General features: G+C 45.0%; 1 protein-coding gene and 1 long non-coding RNA gene across 2 annotated transcripts in view; one reads left to right on the forward strand and one right to left on the reverse strand.

Moving 5' to 3' along the window:
- cacna1fb (calcium channel, voltage-dependent, L type, alpha 1F subunit) overlaps window positions 1–25,842 on the forward strand; it is a 137,415-nt gene that overhangs the window by 105,376 nt on the left and 6,197 nt on the right. The window contains exons 43-47 of the mRNA XM_042003786.1: window positions 14,927–15,029; window positions 16,827–16,928; window positions 17,031–17,161; window positions 20,430–20,561; window positions 20,656–20,713. Of these exons, the coding sequence (XP_041859720.1) occupies window positions 14,927–15,029; window positions 16,827–16,928; window positions 17,031–17,161; window positions 20,430–20,561; window positions 20,656–20,713 (526 nt within the window). The remainder of the gene's footprint in view (window positions 1–14,926; window positions 15,030–16,826; window positions 16,929–17,030; window positions 17,162–20,429; window positions 20,562–20,655; window positions 20,714–25,842) is intronic.
- Window positions 10,174–11,396, reverse strand: LOC121651044. Its single transcript, XR_006012379.1, has 3 exons — window positions 11,350–11,396; window positions 11,064–11,089; window positions 10,174–10,192 (listed from the first exon to the last, which is right to left on the reverse strand). It is a non-coding gene; the product is annotated as an uncharacterized LOC121651044 (long non-coding RNA).

The following is a 25,842-nucleotide window of genomic DNA, read 5'->3' on the forward strand; positions in this document are numbered from 1 at the left end:
CCAATTGTAACCCATATGAAAATTCCTCTTAAAGGTCATGTTAGATACCCCTATTGAGTTTTCCTGGTTGTCTATGAATGCACAATTTGGTCACATGACCTCTATTCAGCCAGTTCCACTTCCTGGTAGTCTCCATACAAGCCATCTGTGTTACTCCACCAACAGATGTGTGGGAGTATGGGAAGGCTGCAACAGACGCTGCAAACTCACAGCTGACACCAGGGCTCTCGTGTGGGATGGATTTTTAAGAGGATTGGCCAGGTGTGCCCTGTTGGGTACAGATCCTTCCGGATGGCGAGCTAGACTCAAGAGTTTGAACCCTGCAACACACACCAACCTTCTGCAGTCTGGTAGGAGGCTGTTTGAAAGCCAGCCCACTCCCATCTTTTTGTCCTGCTCACCGCTCACGTTTACTGGTTGAATAGCGCGCATATGGACATTTATTCAATTTTCATGGACTTTGTTTATTATTGGACAACTCATACATACTGCATTGTGAAAGGTGAACAGAATGATTGTAACCCAACTTGGTGATGATGATGGAACAATTGCAGCTGGGTTGAGTTTGCATACTGGCTCATTATATGTTGTGAATCATGTGGAAGAGTCAACTCTTGAAATTGAACCTTGTGAACTTGATTTTCCCCCTTTATTCTGCAGATTGTAAATATTGTACATACTGTTACTTTTTTTTTGGGTTCCACCGTATTATGATATAAATTCACTGAAAGACAAAATTCTGCCTGTGTGATTGCTGTACCTGCACCTCCCTGAGCTGACATCTAGAAACTTCTGATTCTAGCCTAGACATTATTTCCTTTTTCCATAGCAAATCTTAAAACATGCTACAATTGGCAAGCTAGCCAGGAGGTTGTGGTACAGTAATTTATATATTCATATATTAAATATTTCTATAGTTTTATTTTCATACAGTCTCACCAATCACTAATTTAATATGGACGTGCTGGAGTCGCTCGGTATTAAATTACCAAACGCGGTGTTGGTGAGTGGCATTCCAAAATGGGAAACTGAGGAGGTGGAAGATTTTCTGCTTGAGTATGGAGCTGTAGAGCGCTCGGTTCCAATAAATTCACCTGGAAGCAAATATCATAACATGCTTGTTGTTGAATTTAAAACTGGTTCGCCTTTTGAACTGTTGGGTCCTCTCTTACCGTATTCATTTAAATCTGCAAATAATGAATATTGTGTTAAAAGGTTGTCTAACGTTTACGCTGCAGACGTGGGCTGTTCTAAGACAAAGACTTATTTAGCTGACTTGAAACAGGTGGCTAAGTTGTCTGGTCAAGATTTAGCAGAGGTATTACAAGAGCTGATGACCCAAATCAATGAGGCAGTTGCTGAGTTAAGCCCAACTAAAACTGAGGGATCCACAGAAGGACAAGTAACTCTGCCAGAAATCAAAATGGCTGTCCCTCCACCTACCCACAATATGGCTGCTTCTTCCCCACTGCCTGCTATGCACCCTGCACCTAATATGAACTTGTCTGTTGCTGATTTAAATCCACCGGAGGTGCAGTGGTATGTAGTGGAGCATATTGTTAAGAGTGATGATATCAACACCGGTTCATTGCACAGATTGCGCATGTTCTCCGGGAAAACACCCCGTCCACAGCATGAAATAGATTTCGACACATGGCGCTCTGCTGTGGATCTCATTCTCAAAGACCCATCCATTTCTGCACTGCAAAGATCAAGACAGATCCTGGACAGCCTGCTGCCACCTGCTGCAGACATTGTGAAACATCTTAGCTCAGATCTGCCTGCTGAAATATTCATCCAGCATCTTGATTCAGCTTATGGGACAGTGCAGGACGGGGAGGAACTGTACATAAAATTTATGGACACTTTGCAAGATCCAAGTGAGAAGCCGTCTGCTTATTTGCAGAGGCTGCAAGTAGCCCTCAGTCTGGCTGTAAAGAGGGGAGGAGTTAAACCTAGTGAAGTGCATAGGCATCTCCTGAGTCAATTTTGCAGGGGATGCTGGGATAATACCCTCATTTCTGAGCTGCAGTTAAAACGGAGAAAAACAAACCCACCTTCATTTGCTGAACTGTTGTTATTGTTAAAACCTGAAGAAGATCGTGACGCTACAAAAAATCAACGTATGAAACAGCATTTGGGACCATCTAAGCAAAGGGTTTCTGCTCAAGCACAGTTTGCATTTGAAGAAGAGAGAGGAGTTTGTGCTGCCCTGTCTACTCTCACAAAGCAAATGGCGGAAGTGCAACAACAACTGGCTGCTGTGACTGCTGCACTGCACTCCCAGTCTCACCAGTACTCTGCTGCAAAAGGCTCATCTGTCCCCAAGCTGGCCCAGAAACCAAGAACTGCCCCAAATCTCCCACTTTCCAATGTAAAGCCTGGATTTTGTTTTCGCTGTGGTGAGGACGGACATATAAGGCCACAGTGTGAGAACCGTCCCAACCAAGCACTGGTAAACACAAAGCGCAAACAGTTCAGCGAAAGGAAACCTAAGTGGCAAAGACATAATCCATCTTCTCATGAACCTTTAAACTAGAATCAGTTCCTGTTGTGGGACACACAGGAACTGTGCAGGACCTAAACTGTCCCGCAGAGAAGAGGAAGAAGACTGTGTACCCTGCCTGTCTACAACAGACCAGCCCAGAGCCCACAGTCAAGGTGCCTCATGGGCTCATTGGCCCAAAGTGCACAGCAGAAATCAACATTGCAGGTCAAACCCACCAGTGCTTGTTTGATACTGGATCCCAGGTGAGCACAATACCTGTATCCTTTTATAACAAATATCTTCATGAGCAACCAATATATCCACTTCATGATCTACTTCATGTAGAAGGTGCCGCTGGTCATAGTGTTCCCTACCTCGGGTACGTGGAGATCTCCATCACATTTCCCAAGGATTTCATTGGTGATAGTTATGACATACAAACACTAGCACTTGTTGTCCCAGATGTACATGCTGACGCTCCTGCACCTCTGCTCATCGGCATGAATACTTTAAAGCCGCTGTACGAACTGTATCTTGATGGACATTCTACGTTTCAACCTGAGACTCATGGGTACAGAGCTGTTTTGAAGACCCTACGGCTGTCACAACAGCAAAGAAACCATGGCAACATTGGGCTTGTAAGACTTCCTAGCAAGATTCCAGTGCGTGTTCCGGCCGGCCGCACTGTCGTCATTGAGGGCTCGGCCAAAGTCTCAACTCCACTGTCTAGCCAGAGTGTCCTGATGCAACATCCTGCTTCCACCCTCCCTGGTGGTCTCTGTGTCAGCAGTTGCTTAATTACCCTTCCAGCTCTTCCCCCATATAAGGTGCCTGTGGTCATCACCAATGAGTCTGAGCAAGATATGTTTATTCCACCATTCAGCATCATCGCAGAGCTGGAGGCATACCACAGCATTCTTTTCGAACATCATGTCACCCAGCTTTCGGTCAAGGGACAGTCATCCATCCTGAACCTCAATTTTGGTGAATCACCGCTTTCACCCGAGTGGAAAAAACGAATTGCTGAGAAACTGGATGCAGTATCGGGGGTTTTTGCACAACATGACCTGGATTTTGGACGCACATCTGCAGTACAACATCACATCCCACTTCATGATAGTACACCTTTCAAGCAACGTGCACGACCTATCCATCCACAGGATTATGAAGCTGTCCGTTGCCATTTACGTGAGCTCCTGGAGGCTGGTGTTATCAGGGAATCTTCATCTCCCTTTGCATCGCCTGTCGTGGTGGTTCGGAAGAAGAATGGGAGTGTCAGATTGTGTATCGATTACCGCAAGCTGAACCTTCAAACAATTAAAGATGCATATCCACTACCTAATCTGGAAGAATCATTCTCAGCCCTTTCTGGTTCCAAATGGTTCTCAGTCCTCGATCTAAAGTCTGGATATTATCAGATTGAGATGAGTGAGGAAGATAAGCCAAAGACCGCCTTTGTTACTCCCCTCGGCTTCTGGGAGTTTAACCAGATGCCCCAAGGAGTTACCAATGCGCCAAGCACATTCCAACGCTTGAGGGAACGATGTATGGGCGACCTTCATCTAAGAGAAGTACTGGTGTTCCTGGATGACTTAATAATATTTTCTGACACCGTGGAGGAGCACGAGTGCAGACTTTTGAGAGTTTTAAACCGGTTGCGTGAGTATGGGCTGAAGTTATCACCTGAGAAATGTCGATTCTTTCAGACATCAGTCCGCTACTTAGGCCACATTGTGTCTGAAGACGGTGTTCAAACAGACCCAGAGAAGATTGAAACTATAAAAACCTGGCCAATTCCAACGACACTGAAACAGCTGAGGTCTTTCCTGGGTTTTGCAGGGTATTATCGCCGTTTCATTAAAGACTACTCTGTGATAGCCAAGCCACTTAATGACCTGACTCGGGGGCATGCACCTGTCCGAAACTCAAAGAGCTCAAGATCAAGTAAACTACCTTTATACCGTCCAAATGAGCCATTCGGAGAACGATGGAGTACTGATTGCCAGCTTGCTTTTGAGACGCTGATTGAGAAGCTAACCACTGCCCCAGTGCTTGGGTTTGCAGATCCTGCTCGGCCCTACATCCTCCACACTGATGCAAGTGTGACGGGACTGGGAGCTGCCTTGTACCAGGAACAAGAAGGCAAACTGCGAGTCATAGCCTATGCTAGCCGTGGACTCTTAGCAAGTGAGAGCAACTATCCAGCCCATAAGCTTGAATTTCTCGCCCTGAAATGGAGTGTCACTGAGAAATTTCAGGATTATTTGTATGGAGCAGATTTCACAGTGGTTACAGACAATAATCCACTAACCTACATTCTGACTTCAGCGAAACTGGATGCCACAGGACATCGCTGGTTGGCTGCCCTGTCCACCTATTCATTCAAGCTACTGTATCGGGCTGGCAAGCAAAATTGTGACGCTGATGCTCTCTCACGACGTCCTCATTTGTGTTCCAGTGATGGCTCTCCGAAAGACCATGAACTTATCCATCGATTCATCTCTCAGCATACAGCTGATTCTGATGACATCTCTGAAGACATTGTGACCGCAATCTGCCAAAGTCATCTGGTACGAGCTACACAGCCGGATGACCGCGGTCAGATTGGGTTTACACTTGTCGAGACCCTGTCAATTACAGCTGACACCATCCCTAGCAGCTGTAGTTTTGAAGGCCTTCACCAGCTACCAGTCATCTCTGCTGTTGATATTAAAGAAAAGCAGCAAGCTGATTCCTGTATACGAGAGCTTATCCACCAGATTAAGACTGGAGAAAAGGTTCCGCCAACAGCACGGGCTGAGCTCCCTGACCTTCCTTACTATCTAAGGGAATGGTCCAAGTTGGTGTTGGTGGATGAAATCTTGTACAGAAGGAGGCGAGAAAGTGACAATGTCGTGTACCAACTTGTTCTTCCTGAGGAGCTACGTCCATCAGTTCTGAGAAACCTGCATGATGATATGGGCCATATGGGAATCGAACGTACCCTTGACCTTGTCCGTTCCAGATTTTTCTGGCCTAGGATGGCGAGAGATGTTAAAATTAAGATCAAGAACTGTGGTCGTTGTGTAAGGAGGAAGGCTTTGCCGGAAAAAGCAGCCCCACTTATCAACATAACAACATCACGACCCCTGGAGTTACTGTGTATGGACTTTTTAAGCCTTGAACCAGATGCCAGCAGTATAAAAGATATCCTAGTTATAACTGACCATTTCACTAAGTTTGCTGTTGCAATTCCCACACCAAACCAAAAAGCAAAAACTGTGGCGAAATGTTTGTGGGAAAATTTCATCGTTTATTATGGCATACCAGAACGGATCCATACTGATCAGGGGCGAGACTTCGAGTCCAAACTGATTAAAGATTTGTGTGAAGTGGCTGGAATACGGAAAAGTCGTACCACTCCCTATCATCGCAGGGGGAACCCAGTGGAAAGGTTTAATCTAACACTGTTGGCCATGCTAGGAACTCTTGAACATAAGAAGAAATCTAGATGGAAGGAACATGTAAAACCACTGGTTCACGCGTACAACTGCACTAAGAATGAGGTCACAGGATTCAGTCCCTATGAACTTATGTTTGGAAGAACTCCACGATTACCGGTGGATCTTGCATTTGATCTACCAGTACGTGAGACTCAGAAAACCAGTTATTCCAAATATATTGAATCCTTGAAAACAAGGTTGGAGGAAAGTTTCAACATGGTATCCAAAATAGCAACGAAAACTGCTGACCGGAACAAGGCCCGTTTCGATGGTAGTGTAATTCCATCTGCACTAGAACCAGGAGACTGGGTTCTTGTGAGGAATGTTCGCCTACGAGGGAAAAATAAACTTGCTGACAAATGGGAGCAGGAGGTTTACACTGTGGTCCACCGAGCTGGAGATCTTCCCGTCTATAGGGTTAAGCCTGAAAGTGGTGATGGACCTGAAAGGACATTACATCGAGACCTTCTTCTTCCATGTGGTTCCCTAGAGGGCAGTAATGGGGCCTTACCAGACATGGGGAACTCGCTTGTCCATAACCCTCAGACACAGCAGCGGAGCAGAAATCTGGAATCTTCTGCAGACCCTCCTGCTTCTGAAGATCCCCCTGCTGATGAGGAGGACATTGAATGCTTGGTTTCTGGTGATCTCAGCCCATCTACAGTACACTTCACGGTGGAAAAGTTTCACACCCCTACTCTAAATCCCACCATGGAGGATCAAAGAGAATTGGAGCCAGTACATATTGCGTCCAGTACACCATCTTCAGTAGTGGAGTCATCTGCAGTGGAGGATTTGCCAGATGTTAACATCGAGCCTGTTGAGGTCCAACCTGAAGACCCTACTAATCTTCTTGACCAGACTACAGCCTTACCTGATCCTGACAACGTACTTATTGTAGATTCACCTGACGAGTCTGATCCTGTAGAACCATCTAGTCATGACTCTGATGAGGCTGACGTTACTATTAGACGTTCATGGCGTCGAAGAGTACCGCCTGACCGATTGCAATATGTTACACGTGGTAATCCACTGATTTCTGTGGTTCAGACGATGTTACTTGGGTTGTCTGATGCTTTGTCAGTCAGTCGCTATTAACCGTCTTTAGCGATTCTCTCCTTTGTCTCCGGTTTTGACATGCACCGGGACGTGCACGTTTTGAGGCGGGGAGGATGTAACCCATATGAAAATTCCTCTTAAAGGTCATGTTAGATATCCCTATTGAGTTTTCCTGGTTGTCTATGAATGCACCATTTGGTCACATGACCTCTATTCAGCCAGTTCCACTTCCTGGTAGTCTCCATACAAGCCATCTGTGTTACTCCACCAACAGATGTGTGGGAGTATGGGAAGGCTGCAACAGACGCTGCAAACTCACAGCTGACACCAGGGCTCTCGTGTGGGATGGATTTTTAAGAGGATTGGCCAGGTGTGCCCTGTTGGGTACAGATCCTTCCGGATGGCAAGCTAGACTCAAGAGTTTGAACCCTGCAACACACACCAACCTTCTGCAGTCTGGTAGGAGGCTGTTTGAAAGCCAGCCCACTCCCATCTTTTTGTCCTGCTCACCGCTCACATTTACACTGGTTGAATAGCGCGCATATGGACATTTATTCAATTTTCATGGACTTTGTTTATTATTGGACAACTCATACATACTGCATTGTGAAAGGTGAACAGAATGATAACCCAACTTGGTGATGATGATGGAACAATTTCAGCTGGGTTGAGTTTGCATACTGGCTCATTATATGTTGTGAATCATTTGGAAGAGTCAACTCTTGAAATTGAACCTTGTGAACTTGTTTTTCCCCCTTTATTCTGCAGATTGTAAATATTGTACATACTGTTACTTTTTTTTTGGGTTCCACCGTATTATGATATAAATTCACTGAAAGACAAAATTCTGCCTGTGTGATTGCTGTACCTGCACCTCCCTGAGCTGACATCTAGAAACTTCTGATTCTAGCCTAGACATTATTTCCTTTTTCCATAGCAAATCTTAAAACATGCTACACAATGAACCCGACCAATGAACCCAACCAATGAGCCCGAACAATGAGTCCGACCAATGAACCTGACCAATGAACCCGACCAATGAACCCGATCAATGAACCCGACCAATGAACCGGAACAATGAGCCCGATCAATGAACCCGACCAATGAACCCGACCAATGAACCCGACCAATGAACCCGATCAATGAGCCCGAACAATGAGTCCGACCAATGAGTCCGACCAATGAGCCTGATCAATGAACCCGACCAATGAACCCGACCAATGAACCGGAACAATGAGCCCGACCAATGAGCCCGACCAATGAACCGGAACAATGAGCCCGACCAATGAGCCCGACCAATGAGCCCGAACAACGAGCCCGACCAATGAGCCTGATCAATTAACCCAACCAATAAACCCCACCAATGAACCCAACCAATGAGCCCGAACAACGAGCCCGAACAAAGAGTCCGACCAATGAGCCTGATCAATTCACCCGACCAATGAACCCGATCAATTAACCCAACCAATAAACCCCACCAATGAACCCAACCAATGATCCCGACCAATAAACCGGAACAATGAACCCGATCAATTAACCCAACCAATAAACCCCACCAATGAACCCAACCAATGATCCCGACCAATAAACCGGAACAATGAACCCAATCAATGAACCCAACCAATTAACCCGACCAACGAACCCAACCAATGAGCCCGACCAATGAACCAGAACAATGAACCCGACCAATGAACCGGAACAATGAGCCTGACCAATGAACCCAACCAATGAGGCCGACCAATGAACCTGATCAATGAACCAGAACAATGAACCCGACCAATGAACCGGAACAATGAGCCTGACCAATGAACCCAACCAATGAGGCCGACCAATGAACCCGATCAATGAACCAGAACAATGAACCCAACCAATGAACCCAACCAATGAGCCCAAACAATGAGTCCGACCAATGAGCCCGATCAATGAACCCGACCAATGAACCCGATCAATGAACCTAACCAATAAACCTGACCAATGAACCCAACCAATGAGCCCGAACAATGAGCCCAAACAATGAACCGGAACAATGAACTGGAACAATGTGCCTGACCAATGAACCCGAACAATGAACCGGAACAATGAACTCGACCAATGAACCCGAACAATGAACCCAACGAATGAACCCAAACATTGAATCCGACCAATGAGCCCGACCAATGAACCCAACCAATGAACCCGAACAATGAACCCGACCAATGAACTGGAACAATGAACCCAACCAATGAGCCCGAACAACGAGCCCGAACAATGAGTCTGACCAATGAGCCTGATCAATTAAACCGACCAATGAACCCGATCAATTAACCCAACCAATAAACCCCACCAATGAACCCAACCAATGAGCCCGAACAACGAGCCCGAACAATGAGTCCGACCAATGAGCCTGATCAATTCACCCGACCAATGAACCCGATCAATTAACCCAACCAATAAACCCCACCAATGAACCCAACCAATGATCCCGACCAATAAACCGGAACAATGAACCCAATCAATGAACCCAACCAATTAACCCGACCAACGAACCCAACCAATCAGCCCGACCAATGAACCAGAACAATGAACCCGACCAATGAACCGGAACAATGAGCCTGACCAATGAACCCAACCAATGACGCCGACCAATGAACCTGATCAATGAACCAGAACAATGAACCCGACCAATGAACCCAACCAATGAGCCCAAACAATGAGTCCGACCAATGAGCCCGATCAATGAACCCGATCAATGAACCTAACCAATACACCCGACCAATGAACCCAACCAATGAGCCCGAACAACGAGCCCGAACAATGAGTCCGACCAATGAGCCTGATCAATTCACCCGACCAATGAACCCGATCAATTAACCCAACCAATAAACCCCACCAATGAACCCAACCAATGATCCCGACCAATAAACCGGAACAATGAACCCAATCAATGAACCCAACCAATTAACCCGACCAACGAACCCAACCAATGAGCCCGACCAATGAACCAGAACAATGAACCCGACCAATGAACCGGAACAATGAGCCTGACCAATGAACCCAACCAATGAGGCCGACCAATGAACCTGATCAATGAACCAGAACAATGAACCCGACCAATGAACCCAACCAATGAGCCCAAACAATGAGTCCGACCAATGAGCCCGATCAATGAACCCGATCAATGAACCTAACCAATAAACCCGACCAATGAACCCGACCAATGAACCCGACCAATGAACCCAATCAATGAACCCGACCAATGAACCCGACCAATGAACCGGAACAATGAGCCCGATCAATGAACCCGACCAATGAGCCCGACCAATGAGCCCGAACAACGAGCCCGACCAATGAGCCTGATCAATTAACCCAACCAATGAACCCGATCAATTAACCCAACCAATAAACCCCACCAATAAACCCAACCAATGAGCCCGAACAACGAGCCCGAAGAATGAGTCCGACCAATGAGCCTGATCAATTAAACCGACCAATGAACCCGATCAATTAACCCAACCAATAAACCCCACCAATGAACCCAACCAATGAGCCCGAACAACGAGCCCGAACAATGAGTCCGACCAATGAGCCTGATCAATTCACCCGACCAATGAACCCGATCAATTAACCCAACCAATAAACCCCACCAATGAACCCAACCAATGATCCCGACCAATAAACCGGAACAATGAACCCAATCAATGAACCCAACCAATTAACCCAATCAATGAACCCAACCAATTAACCCGACCAACGAACCCAACCAATGAGCCCAACCAATGAACCGGAACAATGAACAGGAACAATGAACCCAACCAATGAACCCGACCAATGAACCGGAACAATGAGCCCGACCAATGAGCCCGACCAATGAACCCGATCAATGAACCAGAACAATGAACCCGACCAATGAACCGGTACAATGAGCCTGACCAATGAACCCAACCAATGAGGCCGACCAATGAACCCGATCAATGAACCAGAACAATGAACCCAACCAATGAACCCAACCAATGAGCCCAAACAATGAGTCCGACCAATGAGCCCGATCAATGAACCCGACCAATGAACCCGATCAATGAACCTAACCAATAAACCTGACCAATGAACCCAACCAATGAGCCCGAACAATGAGCCCAAACAATGAACCGGAACAATGAACTGGAACAATGTGCCTGACCAATGAACCCGAACAATGAACCGGAACAATGAACTCGACCAATGAACCCGAACAATGAACCCAACGAATGAACCCAAACATTGAATCCGACCAATGAGCCCGACCAATGAACCCAACCAATGAACCCGAACAATGAACCCGACCAATGAACTGGAACAATGAACCCGACCAATGAACCCGACCAAGCCCAGCAGCAGCTGGCTGTGCTTAGCGCAAGGTAGAAGGCTAGGCTAGGCCAAGCTCCAACGTTGCTAGTTTTAGCTACAAAACAAGTTCTCATGTCCATATTGCAAACATGACTGAACAAGCTTCTACAAGCACAGAGAAATCAGACGAGATAGTTGATAAGAAAGGAAAGAGGAACTCAATAGTATGAAAGTGGTTTGGCTCAGTGTCGCCAACTTAGCGACTTTGTCCTGATCGTTTTCACTCCCCTCTAGTGACTTTTTTAAGCTACTAGCGACAGATCTAGCAAAATTTTCTGGTATTATAGGAGACTTTTGGGGACCATAATGTAGTTCAACTTTTCTCAATGAGGATCCAGTGTTACGCAGACATATTGACTGAAAATATTGACTGAAAAATTTAGTCTTGTTGTGTTTTGCTGATCAGGCAGCAGTGCATCTGAAGCATTTCCACACAGAATATGCTGAGTCAGAATACGCTGAGTAGAAGCACCAGTTGTTGCTCACTCGTTTTTTTTTTTTGTTTATTGTAGAAGTTCTGCGTACTTTTATTTTTAAGCCTAGTTGAAACCCCATTGTTAAAATCTTTAAGAATAACATAATAAGTGTTGTAGTTTAAAGTTAAAGATATTAATATTGAGAAAGCGTCAAGCCTGCACCTCCTCCACCAGCACGCTCCTCCCCTCCTGAATACTGATCCCTGGAATGAACTACAATACCCATAACCCATCTGATTCTGCCAAGCTGAATACCACCGGTGCTCACCAATCTGCCTTATAACCAACAACTGTCCACATCCCTATTTATACCATCAATTCACTCTGTTCATTGTCTAGTCTTGGTTCATGGGCCTGCATTCATCCAACTGACCTATGGTATTAAACCTTCTTTAGATTACTACCTGCGATTGTGTCTGCCTATTCCATTCAGAACTCACAGAAAGGTAAAAGTTTTGTTTGACCTTTGATGGTGTAGCCTAATGCCTCGATATTAATGTAAAACCTTGATGGTAGAAATTAATATCAAAATTAATGAAACCTTATAATTGTAATTTTCCTCGAAGTAGGGCACCACTCTTCTGTATAAGCTGATTAAGTAATCCACGGTCCAGAAGAGAAAACCATGAGTGGGGTTCTAATAAAATTATTGATTTTAATCCAGTCTAATTCTCATATCTGAAGTTGCGAATTCAACATCTGAAGGAACCTTGATTCCATCCAAAAATAACCACCGAAACGCTTCTAAATTTCAATAAAGTAAACCATTTATTAAACACCAATAATCAATTAACAGCAAAGAGAAATTAATGTCAGAAATTATTAAATTATCAATATCGCTTTAGAGACTCTGCCGGCCTTCTGTTGCGCTGGGAGGGTGAACCAGCTTAAAAGACAGTGGAAATGAAGCAGGAAAATGAAATAAACAAAAGTGAAGATTGAAATCAAATTAAATCAGAGATTATAAAGAAAATAATATCTGGATCTTACGCAGCTTGGAATATGGGAAAATTAACTAACTAATGAGCAGCATTTAGTTCATTTTGGAGTAACCAGGAATGTGGTAAAGCAATTCAGAATCGTCAATAACTAAATGAACTTTGGTGTGAAAAGAATAAAATCCAGCGTTTCAAAGACACCAGCTAGGCCCGGTTGGAGGCTCGGTTGGGTCTTCCTTGGAGCAGGTGGTAGGGCCTACGAGACGGTTCGGTACGAGGTCCCTTAGGTCGTCTGGTACCCGGCAGACGACAGCTCGTCCAAAACGGTTTGGATCAGCTTCCAAGACGAACCGGGTTGATTCCCAAACTCCACTGGCACCAGTTGGCTGGTGTGGTTCCGGAGGCTTGGAACCGCAATCAGAGCCTTGTTGTTGGAAATGTCCACAATTAAGCGTTATGGATCAGAACGCTTCTGGGAGAAATTGGCTCAGAAAACTGAACTTTGGACTGACTTTCCCAAAGTTCTTCTCAAAAAGGAAAAGTAATTAAAAATGTTGGAATATCTCTCGTGCCGGATACAAAAGTTTATATTTTGGTTGTGTAGCAACGGGTTTGGGCTGCTTTGAGCAAAAATATCAAAAACATAAACTAATAAACACGAACAAAAGACAAAAACTAAGTTGAACCTTCTAATGAATTTGCCATGGATTTGTTTCTTCGTACAGATCTGTTTTTCGGTACCAATTCTCTCTCCTCTTTCTTTCATCTTGACTCCTGACTTGAAATCTGTAAGTTTTCTGATAATATTTACTGGCTAAGGCGGGTTTGGTGTGGTTTGGCCAATCACAGTGTAGAATATTGGCGCGATTGGCTTCATTTACATACAAAGGCCTAGATGTTTAATCACAGTCTATGTAAGATTAAACTTATTTCCCCATATGCCAGTCAAACAGAAAGTAGATTATAAAACACATTTCATAAAAACAAATGAATATCGTGTTTGGAGCTGCAACACACAACTTTTAATTACTGTAGGCAGTTAATTATTCATGAGACATAAACACATTTAACCACTTCATTGACGGAACAAAATACACTTTGAGGATCCGTTACCTGTAAAGGAAGTTCATATTTACAATCACACTCTATTTGTTCTGTTATGGATATTTACAGATAAAAGTTTCTGTAAACTATTTAAAGTTTGGTTTGTGATCGCGGTAGCAAACCTTAAAACGGCCAGTAGGAGGAGATGTGGATCCATGGTAAGAATCCATGAGACGGTACATCGCAGGAAACCCGTTCAAGTCACATTGGTGGTTTCCTGATGTGTGGAACTATTTTAAAAATTTATTTTTACAGAAATCAGACATTTAAGGCAATTATAAGAACTTTGTTCAAAACAGTCCTGCAAGAGAAAAGTTATTGTTTCTGACACTTCTTAACAAAGTACAGATGTGGGGAGGAATGTTCTCTGAGTCCTGACTGGGGGAAGAGAGTCCAGGTTGGGTGATTTATATGTGCAAATGTTCAGGGACGATGGCCTGAAGTGTCGTTAATCAACAAAAGGCTTGAGACGTTCCCTGGTACGGCTGACACTCAGTCCTAGATTAAGAATGTTTCTTCTTTTGAAGTTAATGAGTTAGTTTTCAGGTCTGATTGCAAATCAATTGTCCTCTGAATGCAAAATTAGTGTAGACTGAGAACCCAGTGTTAGGTCAACAATTGTCCATCTGGTGGTAAACAGGAATTTCCTAAAACATGGAGATAAGATGGTTGAGGGGAACTAGTCTTGGGCCTTAATGCAACCATGGTGATTTGAAATTTCTTTCGCTGAAGGCTAATTTAGCCTTGCTAAATACAAATAAAAGGTGAATATTAATTTATTGTACGGTTTTATTTCTAAAATGTTATACTGGAGGAGTTTCATAGAGTTGGCTAAATAATTTTTAGTTTTACAGAATCTGTTGTGGCATTTTTGGCAGTTTTTCTGAGGCTTTTATTTTGTTTATATCGATATCGGAATTATATCTTATCGACCGAAATTAAGAAATATATCATGATGCAAGTTTTGACCATATCATCCAGCCCTACTCCATGTACTCCTCTTCCTCTTCATCTCAGCGTCTGGTTGCCATGAACATGCCTCTGAATGCTGATGGGATGGTGACCTTCAACGCCACGCTCTTTGCTCTGGTTCGCACCGCGCTCAAGATCAAGACCGAAGGTATGTAATTGGTCTGCAGGAATCCAGGTCTGCTCTGACTGGTCGGCTCCTCTGGCCTACACGTCATTTAACATGTGGTGTTTTGGCTGGTTAGCTCGGATGGCAGAGCATCTGTCCTCCATGTGCCAGACGAGGGTTCCAACCTACCAGGGGCCAAATATTAACACTTTCTAGTTGGGTCCTTATGGAAGACCCTTAATGCTACTGCCATTGTTAGTCATTTTGGATAAAAGCGTCTGCTAAATGACTGTAATGTGATGTGAGTGGACAGTCAGGATAGTCACTAGTACCTGGGATTGTGGTAAACTGTAAATTGCAATGAACTGAATAAATCAATTTTCCTCTAAACCAGGACAGCAACAATCTAAATGCTGTCACGTTACAGTCAGTGTTTTATTTTTCATGTCTGGGCTACTGTAAATTGTTGAGGGGAAGGATACTTCACCAGTCATCAGTGAGAGGGTTATACATGAATTACATTACAGTCACTTAGCAGACGCTTTTATCCAAAGCGTCTTACAGTGGCTAGGCAGTAGCGTTAAAAACCCAACTGGAAGGTGTTGTTAATCGTCTCCTGGGGACTCGAACTCTGGTCTCCTGCATGGGAGATTGATGGGGGCAATGGGGTCTGCTCACCATTTAAACCAGTTTTCCTGCAAGTTTTCAATGTTTCCCAGTTTAAACTTTAATCATTCAAATGAATGAGTCACTGTACAGAACTTGATAACGCTGTTGGATCCATCTGATTTAAATCAGGTGTGTTGGAGCAGGAAAACCTTGAAAACTTGCAGGACTGCAGCCCTCGAGCACCACGGTTCCCCACCATTGATTAAAAGTGTGGATCTGCTGGATGATCAGCTGCATGGCCACCATCGATGTCTTTCTGATGAAAACAAGTCTGAGCAGCAGAACATGTAGCCGTTAAATCCCTGGATGCTAACACAGCTAGCATGAACAAGCAGGGAACGCAGGATGAGAAACGAACACCAGAGACATTACTTAATCCTAGGATTACTTTACTCATTCCCAGATTAATTTGGCTGCTTTCTTCTGTTTTTACTGAAAGTAATGTGGTTTTCTTTTGATCTTTTAAGCCTTTACTATCATTTAGATGGGCATTTAAAGGTTTAAATTATTTGAATAACTACATATTTGGTAGTTTTATTAGAACTAAACTTTATTGAAATATTTGAGCAAGAAATGTGGAAAAGTATGAATTTGTAATGTTTTTACAACAGGTTTTTGTAGAGGACTTCTTTTGGCCACTGTTGTAGAAAAACTACCAAGAGTCTGGAATGAGTAAAAGTATATAAGGTTTATTTACAGGAGAAGTATTGAAAAAAGGATTACTTGCAAGTAATATGAGGAATAGAAGACTGAGTGGCGCCACTTTCTTCCAGTTTTCAGACAAAGCCCACATACCACAACAAGCTGGTATCCCAAACAACTATTGCTATCTAGCAGGTGGAAAACCAGCCTCAACTCAAGTCAAAGAGGTTTATTTGTCACATGCACAGTTATACATAGTACAATTGCACAGTGAAATGTGTATAAATGTGTATAACTCTGCCATATCAGAGCTCTGGGAAGAAAGTGGTCAGTCTTTAATTAACAATATTAAACACATCGCTAAGGATCTGAACAGATGGTAAATTGAAGCGACACACAAGGGTTAAATGTTCAGTATCAGTTCCTTATGTATGAATACATGAAAGGTGGCATCGCAGGGTTTCACTGAGCTTTGCACAACATTCCTGTAAGCTGTATTTGGTCTCACCTCCTGCACGATGTTGCCAGGTAACCCTGACCAGGAGAACGAGGAGCTGAGGGTGATCATCAAGAAGATCTGGAAGAGAATGAAGCCAAAGCTGCTGGATGAAGTCATACCACCACACGAAGGTACTAGTGCTACAGGTGGTACTGATACTAGTACTGCTTCTGGTACTGGTTCTGGTCCCAGCAGGAACACTGCAAACTGAACTGTCTTCTTTCTTCCTGCAGAGGAGGAAGTCACTGTTGGAAAGTTTTATGCAACTTTCCTGATCCAGGATTACTTCAGGAAGTTCAGGAAGAGGAAAGAGAAAGGAGACCTGACCGGAGAGTCCGACACCACCAACCCATCTGCTGTCCAGGTACGTCCGTTTGTGTCTGTATAAGTCTCATGTTCACTTTTCTCCTCAGAAGACTTCATTTTCTTTGAGGGGCAGCCATAGCTCAGGAGGAAGAGCCGTTGTCTGCCAACTGGAAGGCCGGTGGCTCGATTCCAGGCTTCCCCTGACTGCATGCCCAAGTGTCTTTGGGCAGGACACTGAACCCCACGTTTCCTCCCAGTGTGTTCGTCAGGGAATGAATGTGTGTGACAGGACTTGATTTTGTGCAACTTGACAAACAAAAGAAATTTTTTTGGTGACTACATGTTGTCATGGTGACTGTGTTGTAGAACAAAGGATGTATTTCAGACTGAAGCAGTTTGTTTTACCCAACAAGCAGCTTTGATTCCTGACTTGAACCAAACCGAGACTTTCACATGACGTTATTGTCAAGCAGAACTGTCCCACATTGTTTGGACATGGTGTGGAATTGCTCTGTCTCTAACAAACATGACCGTCGAGGATGAACGATGCCATGTTTGGTTCTTTCTCACTCACCTGGACGAAGACTTCCTGCTTCTGTCTGACTCACCTGGACGAAGACTTCCTGCTTCTGTCTGACTCACCTGGACGAAGCCTTCCTGCTTCTGTCTGACTCACCTGGACGAAGACTTCCTGCTTCTGTCTGACTCACCTGGACGAAGACTTCCTGCTTCTGTCTGACTCACCTGGACGAAGACTTCCTGCTTCTGTCTGACTCACCTGGACGAAGACTTCCTGCTTCTGTCTGACTCACCTGGACGAAGACTTCCTGCTTCTGCCTGACTCACCTGGATGAAGACTTCCTGCTTCTGTCTGACTCACCTGGACGAAGACTTCCTGCTTCTGTCTGACTCACCTGGACGAAGACTTCCTGCTTCTGTCTGACTCACCTGGACGAAGACTTCCTGCTTCTGCCTGACTCACCTGGACGAAGACTTCCTGCTTCTGCCTGACTCACCTGAACGAAGACTTCCTGCTTCTGTCTGACTCACCTGGACGAAGACTTCCTGCTTCTGTCTGACTCACCTGAACGAAGTCTTCCTGCTTCTGTCTGACTCACCTGGACGAAGACTTCCTGCTTCTGTCTGACTCACCTGGACGAAGCCTTCCTGCTTCTGTCTGACTCACCTGAACGAAGTCTTCCTGCTTCTGTCTGACTCACCTGAACGAAGACTTACTGCTTCTGTCTGACTCACCTGGACGAAGACTTCCTGCTTCTGTCTGACTCACCTGGACGAAGCCTTCCTGCTTCTGTCTGACTCACCTGAAGGAAGACTTCCTGCTTCTGTCTGACTCACCTGGACGAAGACTTCCTGCTTCTGTCTGACTCACCTGAACGAAGTCTTCCTGCTTCTGTCTGACTCACCTGAACGAAGACTTCCTGCTTCTGTCTGACTCACCTGAACGAAGTCTTCCTGCTTCTGTCTGACTCACCTGGACGAAGCCTTCCTGCTTCTGTCTGACTCACCTGAACGAAGACTTCCTGCTTCTGTCTGACTCACCTGAAGGAAGATTTCCTGCTTCTGTCTGACTCACCTGGACGAAGACTTCCTGCTTCTGTCTGACTCACCTGGACGAAGACTTCCTGCTTCTGTCTGACTCACCTGGACGAAGCCTTCCTGCTTCTGTCTGACTCACCTGGACGAAGACTTCCTGCTTCTGTCTGACTCACCTGGACGAAGACTTCCTGCTTCTGTCTGACTCACCTGGACGAAGACTTCCTGCTTCTGTCTGACTCACCTGGACGAAGACTTCCTGCTTCTGTCTGACTCACCTGGACGAAGCCTTCCTGCTTCTGTCTGACCCACCTGGACGAAGACTTCCTGCTTCTGTCTGACTCACCTGGACGAAGACTTCCTGCTTCTGTCTGACTCACCTGGACGAAGACTTCCTGCTTCTGTCTGACTCACCTGAAGGAAGACTTCCTGCTTCTGTCTGACTCACCTGGACGAAGACTTCCTGCTTCTGTCTGACTCACCTGGACGAAGACTTCCTGCTTCTGTCTGACTCACCTGGACGAAGACTTCCTGCTTCTGTCTGACTCACCTGGACGAAGACTTCCTGCTTCTGTCTGACTCACCTGGACGAAGACTTCCTGCTTCTGTCTGACTCACCTGGACGAAGACTTCCTGCTTCTGTCTGACTCACCTGGACGAAGCCTTCCTGCTTCTGTCTGAGTCACCTGGACGAAGACTTCCTGCTTCTGTCTGACTCACCTGGACGAAGACTTCCTGCTTCTGTCTGACTCACCTGGACGAAGACTTCCTGCTTCTGTCTGACTCACCTGGACGAAGACTTCCTGCTTCTGTCTGACTCACCTGGACGAAGACTTCCTGCTTCTGTCTGACTCACCTGGACGAAGACTTCCTGCTTCTGTCTGACTCACCTGGACGAAGCCTTCCTGCTTCTGTCTGACTCACCTGGACGAAGACTTCCTGCTTCTGTCTGACTCACCTGGACGAAGACTTCCTGCTTCTGTCTGACTCACCTGGACGAAGACTTCCTGCTTCTGTCTGACTCACCTGGACGAAGCATTCCTGCTTCTGCCTGACTCACCTGGATGAAGACTTCCTGCTTCTGTCTGACTCACCTGGACGAAGACTTCCTGCTTCTGTCTGACTCACCTGGACGAAGACTTCCTGCTTCTGTCTGACTCACCTGGACGAAGACTTCCTGCTTCTGCCTGACTCACCTGGACGAAGACTTCCTGCTTCTGCCTGACTCACCTGAACGAAGACTTCCTGCTTCTGTCTGACTCACCTGGACGAAGACTTCCTGCTTCTGCCTGACTCACCTGGACGAAGACTTCCTGCTTCTGTCTGACTCACCTGGACGAAGACTTCCTGCTTCTGTCTGACTCACCTGGACGAAGACTTCCTGCTTCTGCCTGTAGGGTGTCTGAGATTAAAAGGTTCAGCATCTACATGCTGACTGAAATTACAGAAAACCAGGAAAACTAAAATTAGAAAAACTTTTAAGGGTAAAATCTGATTTTTATTTCCTGGTTTCAGGTCACTTTGTTTCCATTTAGTTGTTTTTGTTTTCTGGTTTTAAGTTGTGCAGAACTTTGGTTAGGGCCTGTTGTTTTAAACATGTTTATGAATAAAGTTGAACATCCAAAGTTGACACAATGAAGACGGTTTCTGGGTCCTCCTGGTTTTATGAACGGATTCTTTTCAATGTTCAAATACTTTGATGTTTGATCATGTGAAGCTGAAGATTCCTCCATGAAACAGGCTCCTGCATTGACTGGTTCATCTGTGTGCAGCTTTGTAAAGCTGGTCTGAAGACGCTACAAGATCTGGGTCCAGAGATGCGTCTGGCTCTGAATGAAGACCTGGAGGAAGAGGAGGAGGCCATGATGGAGGATGAGGAGCTGGAGGAGAATGCTGCATACAAGGTTTCCTTCTGCTTGTTTTACACAGCCTTCACGTTTTATATAAAAGGAAATGTGAATGAAGTTGAAATACGTACTTCTGTCTCTGTGTCAGCAGAATGAAAACGGGTTTGCAGCAGAGACAGAACGACGAGGCTCCCTACTGACACCTACTGGTAAACAACAACATTACAACAATACATCTTTTCTTTAAGCGTCTTTTTTCTGACCCCTGAATCCTTCGGGCAGAAAAAAGGCTCCTAACTCAGGGGATGAACTAGAGTTCTGTCAACATATAACCGACAACTTAAAGAACCGGTTTAAACTGATTATTTAGGCTCTGTCTCACAAACACACATCATTTGTTCCCATTTCATTAGTTTCATCTGTAAAACAAGCAAAGACCAGACAGTCTGACAGAAAACAGGATTTTAGCAACAACAAGGGGATTCCCAAAGACCTGAACCAGGACCTGAGAGATGCATCTGGACCTTGACCTAATCCATCTACTGTTGGCTGGAACCTCATCAGAAATGGTCTCCATGGAAACGTGGCTGTCAAGAAGCCGTTCTTTTTGTTTCTTTTTCTATCTTGTCCTGTCCAGCATGGTGGCGGCAGAATGATGGTCTGGCTGTTGTGTTGTGCCGAACAAATTTGTTTTGCCAAGAGGAGCTTTATGTATAGAAGGCTCTTCTTGATCATTTAAGTTTTATTCTTTATTAACAAAGGACACTGGAGGCGACACTGGAGATGTGGGCCTGGAATGGTGACCAGTCGAGGGAGTTCTCTCAAAGGATGATTAGCTGATTCAGCCAGCTCATTATTTCCGCCTCCTTGGAAAAAGTCAGGCCTGCATCAGGAAATCCATTCATTTTCCTCTTTACATGAGTCATGCTGTTTGTTAGGTCGGACCTTTTGTTATGGATGGACCCCTCGGAGACAGAAGAAGGGGAAACTTTATTGAAATACTGGTGAACAGGAGGGATGTTCTTATGACTGGCAGGTATGCAGGAGTTGACTGGTCATCCTGGATCCACTTAGCAAGGAAGGGGAAGAGGAGAAGTCCATGAAGGTAGCAAAGTTAAGGTCCGACAATGAGTGACCGTGAATCTGGGTCTTGTAAAGCCCCGAGACTGAATTGTGTTCAGGTGTGAATAATGAGGATACTGGAGATGAACTAGCAGGAGCAGGTGTGCCTGATGAGTGATCTGCAACTCCTTACTGGCTGGCCTGCCTGCATGCTCAGTTAAACCTCTGCAGATGATCCAGAACACAGCAGCACGTCTGGTCTTCAACCAGCCCAAAAGAGCTCATGTCACTCTGCTGCTAATCGCTCTCCACTGGCTTCCAGTTGCAGCACATCAGATTCAAAGCTCTGCTTCTGGCTTACAAAACAATAACCCAAACGGCTCCGGTCTACCTCCACTCCTTAATCCAGAGCTACACTCCCTCTCCACAGTTACGCTCTGCCAGTGAAAGACGCCTAGTGCTCCCACCACAAGGTGGCGCCACATCAGTAGCTAGACTCTTCTCCTCTGTTGTTCCCCGGTGGTGGAACGATCTACCAAACTCCGTCCGATCCGCAGAGTCCTTATCCACTTTTAAAAGCAAGCTAAAGACTCAGTTGTTTAAGGAGCATTTCCGCACTTAGTTTAACTCTTCTACTCAGAATGAGTTAGAAAGATTTGTCCAGCTCTTTGGTTCAACCAGGTACTGAAGAAGCTGCTGCACTTACACCCGAGATGATATTGTTTGATGAAATGGTGATGTTGTATTTAAACAAAATGAGTTGCAAAAAAAAAAAAAAAAAAGCACTACATGACAGCACCTGGTCCACCTGGACTCCAGCAGTCTGACTACAACTTAATGTTGACGTCCCATCTTGTTTGAATTCTTGCTTGTGTTGTTCTTACTCTCAAATGTAAGTCGCTTTGGATAAAAGCGTCTGCTAAATGACTGTAGAATAGAATAGAATTGTGGCTGTGGTGTCTGGCTGGACCACATGAGGGCGTGACAAATACGTGGTCGTTTGTTCTTCCAAGATGTGTAGAGATGTAAGAGTCTACTGACTTAAACCACGTAGGGGAGGGTTTTATAATGTCATGAAGTAGAGGTAATTTATTTTTGGTAAAACCATAATTTTAATCGTGGCATATCTGCCCATGAGGTATGTGGGTAGGAAGTTCCACCGTGTGAGCTCGTCCTAGATTTTAAAAGCCGAATATAGTTTAGTTTTGTTAGCTCTGACAGCCTGGGGGGGGTTGTTTATACCCAGGTATCTTACACCACCTGGCTGTAATGTGGTAGTGGGAAGATTCCGGAAATAACAGTTAACTGGCAGAACTGTGGACTTGGACCAGTTGATAAGTTAACTTTAATGAGAGATTAATGAGAATTCATTAATGGGTGTGATGGTCTATGATAGAGAGGTCTGTGAGTTCTGGAGGAAAAGTACTACATCATCAGCCTAAAGACTGATCCTATGCTCTATATGTTTCCCTGGATGCCTATAATGTCTCTATTTTGCCTGATAGCAGCTGCTACAGGTTCAATAAAAACTGCAAACAGTGAAGGGAAAGTGGACAACCAGCCTGGTGCCGCTCTGCAGACTGAAGCTTAGAGAAGTTTGATCATTGGTCCTCACACATGTCTTAGGAGACTTATATATCTTTATCCAGTCTATTAATGATGACCCAAATCTGAATTTGTGTAAAGTTGCTAATATTTTTTTTTTTAATTTAACCTGTGAAATGTGTTTTTGCATCTAATGAAATAATTATTGTTTCCAAATCCTTGATGGCAGATTATCTATGATATTAGTCTATGTGTGTTAAAGATTGTCGACCCTTTATTAAACCTGTTTGGTGGGGATGTATGATGGAGGGGTTGTCTATTCTAATTGTCCAGAAACAGCCCCCTGCTCCCCCTGGGTGTGGCTGGGGGCGAGTGGGGGGAGGTGGTTGTTGCCCCAGGGGCCCGTTCCTGGGGTGGCTGCACTGGTGGGCTGCTGGGGCGGGGGGGGGGGCTTGGGGCTCGCTGTCCTCTCGTCCGCCTGGAGTGTCCCCCACGGGGCATGGTGGGTGGGTTATGTGTGACATGACTGTGTTATGGTGAGTGTTTGTGGGTACGGCACAGGGGAGGGTGTGAGTGTGGGATTATATGGGGTGCAGATTGGAGTAGGTGGGGAGTGGGGTCGATGGCGCCCTGGTTCCTGGGGTGTGCAGCTGGAACATTGGGGTGTGTGCTGGCCTACGCCGGGTGGCTGTCTGAGGGGGCCTGGTCCTCCTAGGCATGTTGTGGGCCCTCTGCCTTTGGGGGGTTTGGTGGCCGCCTCTGGGCTCCTGGGGCCCTGGGCCCTTCGCTTGGGCTGCCCAGGGTGGCTGGTCCTTGGCCCACTGGGACCTGTACCCCAAGACTGTGGGGGGCTCTTGCTGGGGCTCTCCTCTGCTGCCCTTCGGGTGGGGCTGGAGTCGTCTTCGTGGTGGGGGGCTTGGGTTGGTGCTCCGGGTCTGCTGCTGAGGGTCCGGGCCTCTGGCCCTGGTCTGCCTCTGGCCTCCATGGAGGTGTGGTCGCATTTGCATGATCTCACTCACCACTCTTCACCACTGATCACTCCTTGTTTCTCATGCTCTGCATGCTGACACAGTCACTGAGATGTCCAGTGGGTTTTAATACTAAGAGATAATTCTTTTTTTTATTTTTCCTGTGAGTTAGTATCTGGTCGCTGTTGTGTTACTTTCATGATATGTCTTTTTGATTTGATTATTATTTAAAAACTCTTAATGACTAGCAGCTCTATTTTTTTGTAAAAGTTGTAGGAAATGTTCTGGTGTGTTCATGTACAGGTGTAACAGTTTGTTGTCTGGTGATGGTGTGGATTGAAGGGTCGTTTCCTTCTGTCTGTGATCTTTTTGTCTCCTTTCTTCTTTCCCTTTTGCTGTTTTTGCTATTTTCCATCTTTTTCTGTCCCCTCCGGTCAGGTCCAGCAAGATTACATAGATTCTGTGATTCAAAGTAAATTAATAAATAAATGAATCAGATTATCAAGAGGAGCCTTACCCATAGGCCTCCCCTTGGCAGAGCAAATTTGTTCAGCACGATACAGAAACCAGATTATCAATTTGCTGCTATGATGCTGGAAAAAAAAAAAATCATATTTGATGGTAATTTATTATTTTCCTTAATTTCTGCTATTATCTTATGAAATGTAGGTGCCAGTGTATTCCACAATTCTTTATAGAAGCCTGCTGGAAAACCATTTGGGTCTGGAGCTTCATTACTGGACATGTGCTGGAGGGCTTCATGGAGTTCTCCTACTGCGAGGTGAATCCAAAACCAGAACCTGACTTATATCTAGAAAACAACTTGCCAGAAACTTCAGCGTGTGTTCTTTGGTAAAAGAGTTATATAAATACAGACCATTTACCATTTAGAGCACACACTAAACCATATAAGGAAAGCTCAACTTGAACTTAATCAAATAGATAAAGACACAATTCTTGGTGCAAAGACTTCGTTTGGAGAATTTTGAACATGGCAACAAATCTGGAAGGTTCCTGGCTAATCAGTTAAAAACAAACAAGGAGAAAACAACCATCTCCTCTGTCAGAGATCCAGAAGGAAACATCAGCCACGACCCTGACAAGATAAATAACACTTCTAGAGAATCCTAAAAAACTTCATTTAAATCACAACTAAACACAACAGATGAGAATATCGATTCTTAGTAACACCAATCTTCCAAAATGAAAATGGCCTTGGATTCACCTCTTTCAATGGACGAACTCCATGAAGCTCTCCAGCATATGCCTAACTATAAAGCCCCTGGTCCACATGGTCCAGGCCCAGATGACCCAGGTCCAGATGGTCCAGGTCAGTATGGTCCAGGTCCAGATGGTCCAGGTCAGAATGGTCCAGGTCCAGATGGTGCAGGTCCACATGGTCCAGGTCCAGATGGTCCAGGTCCAGATGGGTATCCAGCAGAATTCTACAAAGAATTCTGGACAATGCTGGCACCCACTTTCTACAATATGATATTAGAAATAAAGGAAAAACAAAAAATACCTTCAAATATGAACCTAGCCAATATTACTCTACTATTAAAACCAGGTAAAGACCCGACACTTCCATCCAGTTACCGTCCAATTTCATTAATAAATGTAGATCTCAAAATAATTAGCAAAGCTTTGGCCAGAAGAATAGAAAAAATAACCCCTCTAATAATACATCCTGACCAAACAGGCTTTATTAAAGGTAGACATTCCTCTACTAACATGCGTAGATTAATTAACATCATAGATTATTC

The sequence above is a fragment of the Melanotaenia boesemani genome, chromosome 13, assembly GCF_017639745.1.
Source record: "Melanotaenia boesemani isolate fMelBoe1 chromosome 13, fMelBoe1.pri, whole genome shotgun sequence".
Classification (NCBI taxonomy): Eukaryota; Metazoa; Chordata; class Actinopteri; order Atheriniformes; family Melanotaeniidae; genus Melanotaenia; species Melanotaenia boesemani.